General features: G+C 43.9%; 3 protein-coding genes across 3 annotated transcripts in view; 2 read left to right on the top strand and 1 right to left on the bottom strand.

Annotated features, from left to right (window-relative positions):
• The first annotated feature begins 2,186 nt into the window (after positions 1-2,186).
• Positions 2,187-12,764, top strand: aig1 (androgen-induced 1 (H. sapiens)). The gene is made up of 6 exons (XM_061091428.1): positions 2,187-2,449; positions 6,276-6,431; positions 8,654-8,755; positions 11,664-11,779; positions 11,953-12,119; positions 12,307-12,764. Exons 1-6 carry the CDS (start codon positions 2,309-2,311, stop codon positions 12,324-12,326), a joined length of 702 nt encoding a protein of 233 aa, XP_060947411.1. The 5' UTR covers positions 2,187-2,308; the 3' UTR covers positions 12,327-12,764.
• A 1,603-nt stretch (positions 12,765-14,367) lies between these two features.
• adat2 (adenosine deaminase tRNA specific 2) lies at positions 14,368-16,593 on the bottom strand. The gene is made up of 6 exons (XM_061091432.1): positions 16,381-16,593; positions 15,692-15,796; positions 15,305-15,455; positions 15,120-15,226; positions 14,952-15,024; positions 14,368-14,644 (listed from the first exon to the last, which is right to left on the bottom strand). The coding sequence occupies exons 1-6, from the start codon at positions 16,465-16,467 to the stop codon at positions 14,616-14,618; spliced, it is 552 nt and encodes a 183-aa protein (XP_060947415.1). The 5' UTR covers positions 16,468-16,593; the 3' UTR covers positions 14,368-14,615.
• An 814-nt stretch (positions 16,594-17,407) lies between these two features.
• pex3 (peroxisomal biogenesis factor 3) overlaps positions 17,408-17,625 on the top strand; it is a 6,216-nt gene continuing 5,998 nt past the window's right edge. The window contains exon 1 of the mRNA XM_061091423.1: positions 17,408-17,586. Coding sequence (XP_060947406.1) covers positions 17,514-17,586 — 73 coding nt within the window. The 5' untranslated portion in view covers positions 17,408-17,513. The remainder of the gene's footprint in view (positions 17,587-17,625) is intronic.

Raw genomic sequence — 17,625 nt, forward strand, 5'->3', positions numbered from 1 at the left:
ACACACACACACACACACACACACACACACACACACACACACACACACACACACACACTCACACATTCTCTTGGATCTACTGGGTTAAGGGTTTGAAACCCCCGCTCATATGGCCAACAGACTATTCTCACTCATCCAATGCAGAAACCATCTTTGACAAACATTTATTTAATGTGTAATTTAAAAAATTTGTTTGGTCCATGTCCCATCTGCTAACAATGAGGAGACAGGGTCAATGATATACTGCAGCCAGCCACCAGGGGGCTTTTAGGAGTAGTCATGGCATCCATCTTTATATTCATGGAGATGGCTGGTTGAATGATTAAATGCTAGAAGTGAAATTATTGTTTCCATCAACAAATGAAGACTCGGTTTCTGGAACCAAACCACAAACCAAAGAGGACGAGAACTTGTTTGGTCTTTGATTTGTCTGGAGAAGAGAAGGAGAAGGTCACGCTGGAGATGTTCAGCTATCTCCATCGGACCAGTCTGACCAGTGCTCCTCACCAGATGGTAGAGCTGCTGCAGCATTTCACCGTCGGCCAACCGCGAGGAAGAGGAAGAGGAAGAGGAGCTTCAAGCTGTGGTCCAGTGTCTTCACAGAGATACTTGAGTCTTCACTCATGTGATTTAATTAATTTTGGCTGGTTGGAACTCGTGCAGGAACCAAACAAAACAGGCACTGTTGGTTTCACTGGTTTTAAAAACCATGACGCTGTGGGCTGGTGTTGAGGAGGCGGAGCTTCCTGTGTCCTGTAGGGTCACTGGGATCATTTCAGAATTTAGTGAATGTCTGAAAGTAGTGATGATGCAGATTATAGGTTAAAAATCAAACGAGAAATAAATTGGATATTTTTGAGATTACGAAGTGAAGCAGACGGGACAGAGGCTGAAGAGAGGAGCTGCAGCATTGGACAGAATTAATTATCTTTTATTCATTATTTCTTTAAAAACATATTCATAAAGAGACTTACAGTATCGGCCCTGTAACCCTGACGATCACAGGTTTGATCCCTGCAGCCGCCCTGTGTGTAAACACCTTGAAACATGTGAGGAACGCACTCAGTCATGTTGACAGACTCGTGTGTCTGCTTCCATATTTCCATAAACCTGTTAATTGCAGGAACAGTGTGAGACACTTGCGTCTCCATGGCAACAGCATCACCTTTCTTCGCTCGCTGAGGATCTTTTCTCGATGTGATAAAATCCGTCAGCTCTCGTGTCTCTGCTCTCTCGACTGAATTCAGTTCATTTACATTTTAAACGGCTGCTTGGTTGGCACAGTTCAGGTTTTTTTATGGAGGTAAGAAAACATATATATATATATTCTTATACATTTTGCAAAACCTAGAACTCTTACCTGGTACAGCGATGTTGCAAAAACGCTTTCCAAAACCCCCAAAAAGTTATTATGCAATTAAGATGTCCACATTTCTAAATAATGTGATATAATGATAAGGTCAGATTTCATTGAGGTGTCATCAAACCGATGTGACAATCGTGAGAATGATTATGGATCATAGTTTGTGATGGAAGATTGAGATTACAACCTGATTGCTTGGATATACATTACATTACATTACATTTCATTTAGCTGACGCTTTTATCCAAAGCGACTTACAATAAGACAATATACAATAAGACTACTACGACTATACGACTATTATTGGAAAGACCTTTTGTTTTTGTTCTATATTTTAAGAATAGGTCACATTTTACTCTAACTGTATTAGATCAGACCCCCCTCTATTCTATTCTACTCTACTTTATTCTATTTTATTCTATTTCTTATATATTGTTGTTTTTCTTATATTGTTGTTTTTATGTTCAGTGCACCAACGACACCAAGTCAATTTCCTATATGTGCAAACATACCTGGCAAATAAAAGAATTCTGATTCTGATTCTGATCTGATCATATTGGTGAGGAGATAATGAATTAAAATGTTCAGTGAACTATCCCTTTAAATCCAAGGAGACAAATAGTGATTTGTGAATAAGGACAATACTAATAATAATACTAATACTAATAATAATGTATGTGACTAATTAATTGAGCATAAACATATCTTGGTTAAATTAATCTGGTTTTAATCTTGTTAACGTTGGTGTCCATGGAAACCTGGAGCTTGGAGCCCCGCCCCCCCGACTCCGCCCCCTGACATCCTCATCATCCTCTTCATCACCACAACCGGAAGCGGTGGCCGGACGGAGCAGCGGAGACACACCGGCATCCGGTTGAACCGTCGCGCAGGTGGCGGGAGGAGAGCGGGAGCCACACCGGGAAGCAGCCTCTGTCCGCCGGCGTCATGGCGCTGATCCCCTCGCAGGTGCTGCGGGTCGCCATCCTCCTGTCCTACTTCTCCATCCTCTGCCACTACAAGGCGCTGGACATGCCGGCGCACCAGAGCTACGGAGGCAGCTGGAAGTTCCTGACCTTCATCGACCTGGTGAGACAAGCCGCCCGGGGTTCGCTTCCGGTGGGCAGCTAGCTCCGTGGAGCCCGGGAAGGGTGGGTGTGGAGGAGGAGGAGGAGGGGGGGGGGCGTCAGGTTGAAAACGGTGCGCTTCACTTCCGGTCCCCTGTCCTCACCGCTCCGGTGGTTGAGTGACTGAGGAGGAGGGGCTGGGGGGTTAGGGGGGGGTGGGGTCGGTACCGGAGCCTCCACCGGGATTCACCGGTGAGCTCAGCGCGGCGTCACAACCCGGAAGTGGTGGAGAGAGAGAAACGTGTGTCTGCAGGTTAACGGTCCCCCCCCCCTGAACAATTAGAACAGCTGCATGAATCATAACCATCAAACATTTCAAAATCAATTTGGAAAAAAACTGACTGACTGTAGTCATGTGACTGAGGAAACTACACATCCCATAAACCACGTGGTCCCAGTGTTTCCTGATCTCTATGAACCTGCAGCTGGGAGGAAGAGCAGCTGTGGTGATCGCCATGGTAACGGGGAGCTCCACCAATTCGAGACAGTACTGCTGAGGATTGTGGGTAGTGTAGTGCTTCTCCGTGACCTCACAAATACATCGTGTTTCTCTTAACACACAGTTGCAATCATTCAGACTTGTTGCTTCTACAGGAGAAGTCTACCTGGGATGGTTAAAATATTATGGCTTGAATAAACTCCTCCCCTTTGCAATGGGGAAATAAACAATCTGCGTTTTATAAATAATAACTTTCCATCCTCGATCGCACTATTTACTGAACCTCACGTATTAATGGAACTACCTTCAGTGGGACCTTCGTCCACATGACAGTAAACTTAGAGTCCAATTGAATTACGGACTTCAGGACGCTGTGAGGACCGGATCGAATTAGAAGAAAACACAAACGCACACATAGACACAAACTCACACAGCCTCCATTCATACTGAACAATGTTTGTGTACCAGCGCTCACAAAGAGGCCGTTCAGTCACAGTGCGTCCACACATCAGGGTCGCACACGCCGAGCCGGGACAAGCTGGACAGATGTTAGTGGACAGATGTTAGTGGACAGATGTTAGTGGACAGATGTTAGCGGACAGATTCTCAACAAAATGTTTTCACCCGTTTGTTCGCAGGATAACACAAAAACTACAAAACTGATTTCCACCAAACTAAATGGAAATCGGTCACAGATAAAGACTTTAGAGTAAACGTGTAGTTTGGCCGTGAAGAAGAAAGATAATGGGAGCCTGTTTATGTAAACCTGTTATTTGCCAAAATTAAAATTATTTTACAGGAAGTTAAAAAAGTCACATGTTTTTTCCACTAATATGAAGGAAAACGTGACAGATGAATAATTAAAAAGCTTAAATGTGACTCACAATACTTTAAACTTATTTTTTACAAGTATTTTTGCCCAATGATTCCAGCAGATTATTTACATCAAGACAACTGACTCTATAAAATACTGATTGATAATAGTCCCAAAGGCAAATACATGTTATTATAGTTTTTTTTTTAGCGGTGTTTGAAGTCCGGTCTGTTTAAAGGCAAAGTGTGTTTGTGTGTCTCTGTGTGTGTGTGATTGTGTGTGTGTGTGTGAGAAATAGCCGTGTCATATTTTCCACATTAGACCTCTCCCCCTGGTTAACTGTGCTTTTAATGACCTGTACACACCAGCAGCCAGGAAACACACACCACTTCAACATCTGGATCGTAATCACTGTGTGTTTGTGTGTGTGTGTGTGTGTGTGTGTGTGTGTGTGTGTGTTAGCATCTGTGCAACATGAAACCTGCAGATTGAAACACAGACATGCTTTAGATCCATTGGACAAATAGTTGTGCACAAATTGTGTGTGGTTTCGGGAGATGAAACACTCGTCGTTAGCCAGTTTCTCATAGAAAGTCATTATCTATGTAGCAGAGAAGCTACGTTAGCCGTAGCAGCAGCCTTCGATTTGTCAAAACGGATAATAGGTCTTCAAAGAGGCAACTAGGGTTGCAAAGGGGCGGAAAGTTTCCGGTAAATTTCCGGAAACTTTCCGGAAACATTCCACGGGAATATTAAGCTCGGGAATTTGGGGAATTTTGAAAAAAAACTATGCAAATTAAACGCTGAGCAATAAAAACATCATTCAAAACTCTATTTTAAAGATGTATGGAACGTTGAGTTTCAACCCTCCACTGTGCATTCTTCCATCACATGCACAGATAACTCCCAGCATGCTTCACTCTACAGCAGGGCTATTGAGGCCTGCTGTAGAGTGCAGGACTAGTCAGGTAAGTTTCCATGATATTACTGGGGAAATATATTAGCATGATGATTGAGGATTGTTCATCTGTTCATCTAGCCTGTTTCCATTCATTTATCCATCAATTGTAAAATATGTTTACAGACGATTCCAATTGTTTGGCTAACTATTTATATCTCTGGCATTGCATTAGTGTTTTTTTACAGACTTTTTTCTCATCTTATTCTACAGAACAATGCCACGTGCACTCTCTCATGTGTGGAGACATTTCACCTCATCCAATGTAGAAGGAAAGGCTGTGTACATTTGCAAATACTGTGCAAAGACCTATGTTAAGAATGACACAACGATGCAGAAGCATATAGTCAAGTGCCCAAAGTTTCCTCAGGACTCAAATCAGCCGATGACACAACAAAATGTTTATATTTATGTCTGTATATGACAAGGTAAATACAGTTAGTATAAATTACCCACAACATCTCCCGTTAATTCCTGTTAATTCCCGTATATTCCCGTTTATTCCCGTTAATTCCTGTTAATTCCCATGGAAAGTTTCCAACTTTGAAAATTCCCGGAATTTTGCAACCCTAGAGGCAACACACACACACACACAAATCATCATAATAGAGGGTGTGGGCATCAGGTCAGATCTGTCATGAACATTCTGATGGAAGAGTTTCATTACACATAGATGGAAGCACTGTTTTTTTTTTGGTGTTTCTCCACCGTCCAGTTAGCGTGGACGTTCAAGTCTCTGGTTGAAACGGACCTGGTTTTGTCTCCGAGGAATCGAACGGCTCCAGAGTTTCACTTTCACACAAGCTTTGTTCTACACCTGCCTTATTGTTAACCCCCCCAGCTCTTAGGAAGACATAATTATAGAAGTGTCAGTAACGATTAGAGATGTGTGATGGTAACTTTTTGGAGATATTTAGTCGTAAGCATAAAGAAAAACCCTGGTGCTGCTGCTGATGAATATGGAGTTTACTGCGTTCAGATAAACCAGCTGAGGAGATTTAACATTTACAACTCAAGTACAGATACGTTTATTAATGCAGTGGTTTGAGTTGAACCATAGTGTTGCTGGGGGTTGAAGCTGTGACTCTCAGTCAGATCTTCTCACAGGAGCTGGAACAGTTCAGGATGAGGAGTGGGAATGAAGGAGGAAACTCGGCTCCTGGTGAAATTTGTAAACTTTATGATCACGTTAAATCTCAAACCGTCCCGACATCCTTCTGTTGTTACTCAACTAAAATGAATTAACTTAACAGCATCATGGATTTGATTCTAATTGAACTGTGGACTCTGCAGAAAAACACATTAACCAACAGAAAGTTGACTTAAACAGAAAAGAAGCGTCTCCATGAAATGCGATCCAGGCTTTTTAACGGCGGTGCAGTTTAATGTCTCTCGTCCTCTCTGAACTCTTCCTCCTCCTCCTCCTCTTCCTCTGAACATTTTTACCGTTCTAAGCTCTTTCCTCCTCCTCCTCTGTCCATCTCTTTTAAGTGTGTGTCATGTGAAAGTGCTGTAAGCAGCTGTTAGCGCTTCCCGCTGAGCCGCCTCCCTCCTCCCCCTCCTCCTCCTCCCTGCAGGTGATCCAGGCCGTGTTCTTCGGCCTGTGCGTCCTGATCGACGTGTCCAGCCTGCTGACCAGGGGGGGGGGCAGCCGCGAGCAGGAGCGCCAGCTGAGGAAGCTGATTGGCCTGAGGGACTGGATGATGGCCGTGCTGGCCTTCCCTGTCGGAGCGGTGAGCGGATGGATGCACACACACACACACACACACACACACACACACACACACACACACACACACAGAGACACACACACAAAGAGAGACACACACACACACACAGACACACACACACACACACACAGAACAGCCTGGGGAAGGAAAAGCCTGGCTTGCAGGAATCAAAGGCTCGGGAAATGTGTTTGCAGTATAATCAGCTCTCTCTCTCTCTCACTCTTTCTCACTCTCTCTCTTCCCCCTATTCCTTCCACCTCTCTCCCCCCCCCTGTTCTCTCTGAAGGGAAGTGACAGCAGATTTCTACAGTCTCTTAACCGTGGTGATGTTTAGTGGCAAATGGCCTTAATGTTAGTTTCCGGTTTTAAAATGTCTCTTCATGTTGACGCTGGCGAGACAAACGTGTTTAATGATTAACAGCAGATCAGGAAACCTCCGGGTCAAGAGCACAACACACAACACACAACACACAACACACAACACACAACACACAACACACTGGTCTTACTGGGAGAGGGGCCAACACATAGAACCCGGGCGTCTCTTGGAGTCCACTGATAGCAGCGTCCGTCTCGAGTGATCCAATCACAACCGGACAGCTCAGGTGTCTCGCTCGTGCAGACTCACACAGACACACAACCCCGTTTTGATTGGACACGTCTTTTAACTCAAACTGGGTGAAAGCATCATCATCTGGTCCAGGGGCAGGGAAGAGACGTCCAATCACAGGAGACACATTCAGGACGTGTTCTATCACCCGGGGTAAAGAGACAACCTTAGATCTTGTCAAAGCTCCGCCCCCAAAACACATCAACGTGCATCAACTGCTAGAAGACGAGTTTTTCGTGTCTCGCTAATGGAAAGATGGTCGAGTTCATTTCAGTCCTGTGAAGAGTTCAGCTGCCGCACACACACATCTTCAGTTTGCACACAAAACACACACACACACACACACACACACTCATACACACTCATGAATATGCATACTTCACACCCACAGACACGTATCACAAACACAGTTGGTAGATAACAGCCCCAAGCAACCTTAGTACCAGTCAGATCACAACAACAGACACACACACAGACACACACACACAGACACACAGACACACACAGGCCTATAGAGGCAGTCAGCTGGCATGGAGCCGTGCGTTGGGCACAGAGTTCAGTTTACACACAGCACAAAAGACATGATTATCATCACAGCTAATGTCTGGAAACCCAGTCCGACTGGAGTGTGTGTCTGTGTGTGTGTGTGCGTGCTGTACACATGGATGGAATGTAGGTTTATCTCATGTGTTGTGTGTGCATGTACTTTCCACCGCAGTATGGAAAATGGAGTGTGTGTGTGTGTGTGTTGAAAGCAGAGAACTTGCCGGTCAGGGTACAATGATGGTGTGGGGGGGGGGGGAGTGGGGGGGGGGTTGGTTCAGATGCCTCGGGCAGGAACCCAGATGACGGTCAGGTAATTCCACCCCCGTCCTGCAGAACATGGTCTGGCCCGGCTCCAAGCTGCAGATACATTAGACCACAGGTCCGTTGGCTTATGGTGCGTTCAGGGCACGTGGGACAGAAGGAGCTTCACCATCAAGATGCTCTGGATCCAAACCCGGGGCCTGAAATCTCAACTTGATGACTGTGTTTGTGGGGAACTGGTGGAATGTTTATCATCCAATCACCATTTCTGGCTTTGTAGACTTTTCTGTTCTTCCTCCAGTGGTTTGTCTCTTTCTCTAAAGTCTCAGCTTCACGTGGAATCCCGTGAGATCTTTGTAACGCCACAGTCTCACCTGCTGATGTTTCCTGTCCTATCAGGGACCTGATGTGGCAGCCGCCCACTTCCTGTTGTCCAACCACTGAACCACCACCACAGAGCAGAGGGATCGGAACACAGTTTCATTTAGTCTCGTAAATAAAACATCGTACGCAAAACTTCCTCTGGAAAGTTTCCAGTTCCTCAAATTTCACTCGGCTTTGTTGCATCACCACGGCAGATTTTATTACCTCGGCCGAGTCGTCTTCTTCTGCGTTCGTCTGATCTTCAGCAACGTTAAAGAAAAACCATGGAAATCTGTTCTGTAGTTTGTGAGTAATCCTCTGAGGTAATAATGTGAGGGACGGGTAGTAGAAGTATTTCTTATCACTGATCTAACGATGCTGTTTCTTCCTTTCTCGTGTTTTTCCAACAGATGTGAATTGTTTTTTTCTTTCTCTCTCTCTTTAGTTCGTGGTCTTTACGTTCTGGGGTCTCTACCTGTACGACAGGGAGCTGGTCTACCCCAAACTACTGGACAACTTCATCCCTCAGTGGCTGAACCACGGCATGGTGAGTGGATCGATACACAGAGCTGATCTCAGACCTGCTCTGAACTCTGGAGATTCTCCTGAAATGATCCCGAGGAGTCAGCTGCTCCGTCAAATCTCTGCAGCTGATCTCTGCAGCCTCCGAGTCAAACCTCTGGGTAACGTCTGAATGAGCACATGTGAGAATGCAGCAGGAAATAGTGCAAATAATAAGGAGGAAATCTGGGATCATGCATTGAGAGACTCTGAGGTCGCTGCCTGCTGCTGAATCTGAGCCACTGAATTGATCTATATTGTAGAATTCTGCACGTAAAGATCATTACTCGTATCAGTGAATCATAAACCACGTAGAGAACTTGACAGATCTTGATCAACACTGGTGCCGGGAAACGTCTGAGTTCTAATGGAGCGTTGGCTTTGATTTGCCGTCTGGAGGAAGCAGCTTTAATCTCATATTTCAGACGGCGACCAACGCGCTGATAACAGCCGCGTGCGTGCGTTACAAAAATCAAGCTGCACGATAATCTGACGTTGTTCCAGCGCTGCGTCTGCGATATGCAAAATCATATCATGAAGCTTCCCTCGGCCAGAGCGCTGTCCGCAAGGGCTGGTTGTGTGTTCCCATAACACAACTCTGAGATGAAAAAAAAAAAAAGACACAAAGACGGCGTGTGTGTGTCTGTTCGGTGTCTCTTCTCCAGGAGCTGATGTAATAGCTGAGTGGTTGCTAAGGCCCCGTCGCCAAGGACCAAAACAACCAGAACATCACCAACGGCCGTGTTTTCAATCTGTGTGTGTTTGTGTGTCTGTGTGTGTGTGTGTGTGAGAGACTGAAATTCTGAGGAAGTTTGTGCAAGTCTAACATAATTTGCGTGTGTGTGTGTGTGTGAGAGACTGAAACGTGAGGAAGCTTGTGCATGTGTTACATATTTTTTCTGTGTGTGCGTCCAACGCTTGTAAATATTTTGCGGTATTCCATGGTATCACTGTTGTTTATTTACCCCGGCTGCCACGGCAACCATGCAGCCATTCCCATCGGAGGAGGGAGGGGTCGAGTGATGTCGAGCGAACGGGAGAAAAAAGACGACGATTTTAATAACGAGTTCAGCAGCTTTGCCAGCGGCGTCATCGACAGAGAACAAGAGGAAGATTAACTGCAGACTTGTTATTCACTCGACCGAACTGCAGCTTCAGTTCCCTGAGTTTAACATCTCGTGCGTTTAGATCGATTCCGCAGCAGACGATTCACACTTCGGATAAATATGTGATCTGATCTCGAAGGTTTTGCGATGGAAACCGAGTCGGATCAACACAGGAAATCCAGAGACAGTGACAGAAACCAGGGTCCAGACAGTTTGACCTCTCGGTGATCTTATGACCTGGTTGGATGATAGTTGCTGCAGATACTCCAGGTTTTATATATTTAGCTTTCACTGATAAGTCTGAGTTCTGGGTTTTAATCCAAGTGCTGCCTTGCTTAAGAGCTCCTCAACATCACGCACTGATGCAGCTGAGAAGTTTTAACTCACTTTCTCCAGCTCATTGGTTTAATTTGACTTTTGGATCAGAAGCCACCGCTCTCAGGTCCGTCCCAGGGCGTCTACATCCCATCAGTCATGACAGTGGAGGTTGTTTGACCCCGTGACCCCGCCCTCGGCCATGTGACCCGCCGGCCCCCTGCTGTGCCTCTCAGTGTGAAATGGTTTGTCCTGTTTTTAGCCCGAGACCAGAGGAACCAACCACCGCTGTTTGTGGACGAGGGGGGATTTTCCACAGAGGCAGAACGATGGCTTCTCGAGCGAGACCACAAAAACCACCGAGAGGGAGACAGAGAGAGACCGAGAGGGAGAGAGGGAGACAGAGAGAGAGAGAGAGAGAGAGAGACCTAGATATAAAAATAGAGAGAGAGGGACACAGAAAATAGACGGACTATTATTTACGAGAGGCGACTCCTCTCAGAAGAGACTAAACTTAAACACGAGACTGGAATTCCACTGAGGCACCCTGGGTACAACTGCAGCTTCAGGACGTGTGTGTCTGTGTGTGTCTGTGTGTGTCTGTGTGTGTCTGTGTGTGTGTGACGGGAGGTAAACCTATAATTTAAGACCCCAGGAGAGAGCGAGCGGTTCTGTCCTGATGTTAGTCTGAACCCTCGGAGCTCGGCCTCTTGGAACCTGACGGGTCAAAGTAAAGTCTTGACACTCTGGTCGCCTCCTGTGGTTTGAATCTTTCTGCTTCAACATTCACAGGATTTCCAGCGGGATCTATTTTCAAAATGTTATTCTTCTGACACAAAGTTTAGACCAAAGATTTGAGAGAAACCAAGACGTGTGAAAAACTTCCACCGTTCACCTTTAAACCAGGAATCAACCCACCGGGACCAGTGGTGTGTGTGAGCTGCCGTTAGTTGGACGTCAACACATCCGCTGCTTTATTTGACTATTTTACTCTAAATGATCAGAATTTACTAAATACTAAAAGTTGATATGAAAGAACTGACACTTGAAATAGTTAAAATAGAATCCTGTTTAACAAGCAGCTTTGAGTCAAACTGTCTGAATCTCACAGCATCAAACTGAACCACTTCACACCTGCAGGATCCCAGTCGTTGTTTTTCTCACTTCAACATGACGAGCACGAGCAACACACACACACACACACACACACACACACACACACACACACACACACACACACACACACACACACACACACACACAGCTGTGCTCCTCCACAGTGCAAATGAGGTAAGAGGTCTGGACTCTGCAGAGACATTCTCGCCTGCTGTCTGTCTTTGTTTTGAGTGTGAGTGCCCCCCAGTGGACAAATACAGTATCGCTTGAAGTCAATGCTGAGATTTTGATGTATTTATTTAGATTTTGTCTGAGAATCTATATTTTCTTTCTTCTCTCCCTCCGGCTTCCTCTCAGCACACCACCGTTCTTCCCTTCATCATCATCGAGATGCGGACCACCAAGCATCGGTATCCCAGAAGGCTTTGGGGCTTGGCGGCAGTTTGCTGCTTCGGCGTCGGATACATCCTCTGGTACCGAACGTTTACCTTTAAAACCCGTTGAACCCTCAGGGAGTAAATACCAGGTTCTGATCGTTAAATAACCCTGATTGTACTTTTCTAGATTAGTTTAGGGTTTATTTACTGAAGTGTGGTTGAAATGAGCCCTGTTCAGTAACCGCCCCCCCCTCCGTCCCCCCCTCCAGGACCTGCTGGGTGCACCAGGTCACGGGGGTGTGGGTTTACCCGGTGCTGGAACGCATCGCTCCGCTGGCCCGAGTCGTCTTCTTCAGCGTCATGACGTCGGTGATCTGCATCTTCTACGTTCTCGGAGAAATCCTCAACAGCTACATCTGGGACCAGTCGCACACAGGTACACAACACACACAGCAACAGAAACACACACAAGTACTACACATGACACACAACTATGAATGAACTACAACGACTTTCACGACGGAATCTCACGTTTTCCCTGGTAGAATAGAAACTCTGCTATAGATAAGATTCATGGTTCAGAAAGCTGCTCCACGTGTTCACTCTCCTCTCTCTCCTCCCAGTAAAGGTCAAAGGTGAGTGATCCTCGACCCCTGGGTCGGACCGGAGAGGACGAGTCGTGCTCCGCCCGTCCAGGACAGCCCAGGAAAGAAAACAAGCGACCTCTCTGGAGGTGGACGTGACCATTTCACCTTTGAACTGTATCCATGACAACAACCATAAAGAAAAGACGGAAACAAATTTGTTAAATGTAAAAAGAGAAAAAGCGATGAACGGCCATCTTTTCTGGTTTGGTTTTGCATTTGATTTTTGTTTTGTGAAGGACTGAACATCTACATTTCACATGTACCACACACACACACACACACACACTGTGTTGTCATCTTCTCGTACAAACTATTAAACAATGTGAATGAATCCCATCAGAAGCTACAATGAAACCACTGAACATCCATAATGTGTCGAACTTCATTATTCATCCTGTCATTTCATGTGAGTTAATAAAGTTGGGTTCAAAATCTCCTGATTCTGAGTGAAGTCTGACATGTGATCGGGTTCGAACCCCCGAGTGACACACAGACACACACAGACACACACACACACACAGACACAGACACAGACGAGCAGGTGGAAGCTGCTCTGGATGTTTATCTTGAAGCGTCAGCAAAGATAATCACAGAAAACTTCTCCTAAATGTTCAATCACCTTGTAACGTGTCCACTTAGACTAATTGGCTCTAATTGGTTCAGCAGAACTGACATAAGTTACCATGGCGATTGCAGTGTTCAATTAAAGCTCATGATGTCTAGAGAAGGGACGTAAGCTGCTGTTTGATTTTTTTGTCCATCGCCATCTTGGGTTTTCTGTAACCAGAAGTGACGATAAAGAAGAATAATTTCTCCGACAGAGGCTGAAACATCTGAACATTTCAGGATGTAAACACGAAAGATCTTTTATCTCCTGAAAACAATAACAAATATCTACAGATTGATCCGAACCATCTTCATGAGTTTCAACAGAAAACCAGTGAAACCAGAATCTACTGGTTTTCTCCTTCAGTAATAATCTGAGACGTGAAGCTGAAGGTTTTCACCAGATGTCTCTTTCTATTTTGGATCTAAAAAAAAATATTAACATGTCTGTGCAACACTTCCTGTCAAGACAAACTCCCCCCGTCTGCTTCCTCCTGGAACAGAAACAAGCGCCCTCCCCCTCTCTCTCAGGTCGTCTGCTGTTTTAATAAATGCAAAGAAACTTCTTCATTTTTCTGGCACAGTTCTCTCTCGTTTACACAAAATGACATCTGATGATATTACACAGCTATTTACAAAGTGATGGACTGTGTGTGTGTGTCTGTGTGTGTGTGTGTGTGAGTCCTCGGCTCCTCTCACTGTCAGTTTGGAAACAAGAGTCTGACACAACACACCCTGTTCATTAGCGCTCAGCAACTGACTCTGCACCCCTGTGTGTGTGTGAGAGAGAGCGTGTGTGTGTGTGAGTGTGTGTCTGTCTGTGTGAGTGTATGTCTGTGTGTGTGTGTTTGTGGTCTCTTCATTAACAAGTCAGCTCTGAGGTGACGCATTAAAACGTTCAGGAATATTCGGCTCTGAATCTATTACCATAGATCTACATGCTAACGAGGAGCCGGACGCCGACTCGTGTTCCAGATAAATAATCACATCAAATAAAAAAAGAATAAAACGCCTCTAAACAATTTATTGTGTGAAACGTTCTGAAGAAGAAGCGACTGATGGGAAATATGATGAATTCATCTTTGAGACGGAGGAGAGCGAATTTCACAAGGAGGGAAGATAAAAGATGAAACTAGTAACAGAAAGCTAGGAAGGAGGAAGGTAAGATATGGTGTGAAATTGAAAGAACAAAGAATGAAGAAACGATGGAGGAGAGACAAGGAGGTGAAGAAAAGAGGGAGGGACACAATCATGAGGAGGCATTGTGGGAAGAAAGGGAGGGAGGAAAAGAAAAGGGAGGAAGGGATGAAGAAGGATAGGATTCAGGAAGGAAAATGTAATAAAGCAAATTGAAAGAAAAGAAGCGAAAGAGAAACGTCAACCATTAGACCGTGTGTGAAAAATACGAACGCACACATTTTATTTGATCATTTTCATATTTTTGTTTTAATCCCATGTTCGACACAGTTTTAGTTTCTGATATTTTACACGTTCAGATTTATTTATTTCATTTCTGATTGGGACACCGTGTGGTTAGTTGACCTACAGCGCCCCCTGCTGGCAGATTGACTGACAGGCAGCAAAACAAACAACATTATTTATAAAACAATTTATTAAATTACAAAGATATAAAAAGTATAATACAAGATAATCTACAAGTCCTGTGTCTGAAAGGCGCCTCAGTCCGTCCTGGGTTTAGGTTTAGGGGCTGAAACAGACAGAAAGTAAAAGACTGTTAAAGAAAGGAAGATAAAAAGAAGAGAAGAAGGTGTGGAAAGAAAATGGAATAAAATTAAAACAGAGTAATTATAGAAAAGGAAAATAAAGTACAGCTGATGTAGGAAAAGTTAAAAGAACAACAGAAAAGAAAGAATAATTAAATAAAGGAGGGAAGAGAAAAGAAGCGTTTCTGATCAGATGATAAAAAAGAGAGAAGAAGAAGAAGAAGAAGAAGAAGAAGAAGAAGAAGAAGAAGAAGAAGAAGAAGAAGAAGAAGAAGAAGAAGTTCTAATCACCGTTTGGATTTTCCTGTTTGTAGAAAGTCTTCAACATCTCAACAGCTTCTTCTGCTCTGTGACCTGAGACACACTGAACACACAAGATACACAGTTACATACACAACACGCTACACACACACAGACACACACACACACACAGACACACACACACACACAGACACACACCTTGAACGTGGTCCCAGTTTGAGGTAAGTCTGCGGAGGAGACGTCCAGAACCGAACCGCAGCCTCCGAACCTGTCGTTCCTGCAGCCGTACACAACCACAGGGATATCTAACACACAGTGAAGGAACAACACACACACTCACTCACACACACACTCACACACACAGACACACACTGGGAGGATACTGAGCAGGCGCAGGGCCGACGCACACATGATGCACGGCTCCACGGTGACGTACAACGCCGTTCGCTCGCACACGCTCCTCACATCCAGGTTGCTATGGCGACACCAGTCCAGGAGCTGGTCCAGAGCGACAAGCTCAGCGTGACGCGTCGCCTGGGAAACCCCCCCCCCCCAACACACAAACACACACACACACAAACACACACATAATCACATGTTAGTGACAACATCAACACAAACTCTCATACAGTCAAAACCACGCTCTAGATTTTCTTACTGTATATATTGTTGTTTTGTTTTTATGTACAGTGCACCAACCACACCGTGGCAATTTCCAATATATGCAAATATACGTGGCAATAAAAAGAATTCTGATTGTGATTCCGTACGTTCTTGCTCTGGTTGACCTCGTTGCGTCCTCGCCCGACCACCTGCTGCTCGTGGACCAGGAGACATCCCACAGGAACCTCTCCGTTCTGCAGAGCATCTCTGGCCTGAAGACACACACACACACACACACACACACACACACACACACACACACACACACACATGGAACCAGCAGGTCTGTATCTTCTCTGGAATACTTCTACTATTCAATCAATTTGAACTCTTAAAGATTCAACATGTTTTATTTCATCGTGAATATTGTTACAGCCGGAGATCACGTGATGAACTCAGCTCCTGTGGCTGTTTGATTCTGCTGCTCTTCTAAAGCACTTTGTAATTTACATTGTGAAAAGTTCTCTATGATTAAAGTTATCATTATTACTATTGTTATGATATTTACGTGATAATAATTTATTTTAAAAACAGAGTCCAGGTTTCTGATTGGCTGTCGTCGCGGCTCCTCGAGTCGAACACATCATCACTGATTAACACATTGTTCATAAACATGTTGTTTTAAACACTTTAAAACTCGTATTCTCACTCAGCTCAAAGAAAAGACCTTCGAGAATAATAACTGTATTTGAACATATATTTTTCGTTGATGTCTGATATTGAAAATGCCTAAATATTAATAGATTATTGATAAATGAATCATTATTATTTATAGATGAGTATTTATTTTACGCACCATCTTGAACGCGTTGAACATCCACTTCTCAATTTCTTCATCACTCGGATAAAAAGCCACAGCTTCACTTCCTGTCTGCGTTCCCATGGCAACAGATACTACTACATGTACTTATACTACTGAAACTACAACTATTACTGCAACTGTTACTACAACTGATTCTTCTTAACTTGAGTAAAATGAAAACACGTTGTAGCTCACGAGCAGCACAGGGACCACGCAGGAGGGGGAAGATAATATTGGATGCACCACTTCCGCCTTCAGACATGAGCAGTCGAACCTCGATATAAAATGAAAACAGGAAGTGTGAGAATAATTCCTATAAATTAAAAGCATAACTCAGTGAAGTTCACACGTTTATTTATAATCAACATTAATATCGATGGTATTTTAGTTTAAAAAAGATTTAAAGTTTGAATAATAATTATATTTGTGGCACTTATTAACTGCTTAAACAAATAACTAACAATGCAATTAAAAATACTCCTTAATAACACTTGAAATGATTTCTGTTCTATTTTTAGTATACACCATATTTAGAGCTTTAATACGTTTTGTATATATTTGGTATATGTCTTAACTTTGATCTCTGTCTATACATTAGTGGTAAAACATTTTTTTCTCATGTGACTTTAATAAATACACAAATATATGACACATATACAACAGATACCTCTTTAAAAATAAAAAAAATGTAGTATTAATTTTACTGACTGATAGTATGATAATAACTCACTATTTTAAACAGCTGTTAACTCTTGTTTTTTCTTCTTTCACTCCAGTTAATTAATGTTCACATTCAGACTTTATTCAGATTCAGTTGCAGAAAAGAAAGAACAGTTGGAATTACCTTATTTTAAAATGCTTGTAAATTGTTACATGTTTAACACTAACACTTCTTTATGTTTACAAAATTGGTATTTATGGTTCGATGAGGATTTTGGGGACAAACATTTAAGCTAAATCACTTTTTTTATTCTGAAATGTTCAACCGGAACCTGCGTCATCCTGTTTCTTCTGACAGCTAGCATGTAGCAGATGCTAACTAGCGAACATGTCCGTCAGATAGTTCGTGGGAAGTTCGGAAAAGGACGCAGAGTTTCCGCACTTCCGGTCCGCGAGTCTCTCCGAGGATGTTTTCTTCCGCCTGGAATTTTATCAAACGTCACAAAAAGAAATTCCTGTTCACCGGAGCTGTGGCTGGAGGTAACGCTGTTAGCTGCTGGGCTAGCATCCGGGACACCA

The sequence above is a fragment of the Limanda limanda genome, chromosome 18, assembly GCF_963576545.1.
Source record: "Limanda limanda chromosome 18, fLimLim1.1, whole genome shotgun sequence".
Taxonomy (NCBI): Eukaryota; Metazoa; Chordata; class Actinopteri; order Pleuronectiformes; family Pleuronectidae; genus Limanda; species Limanda limanda.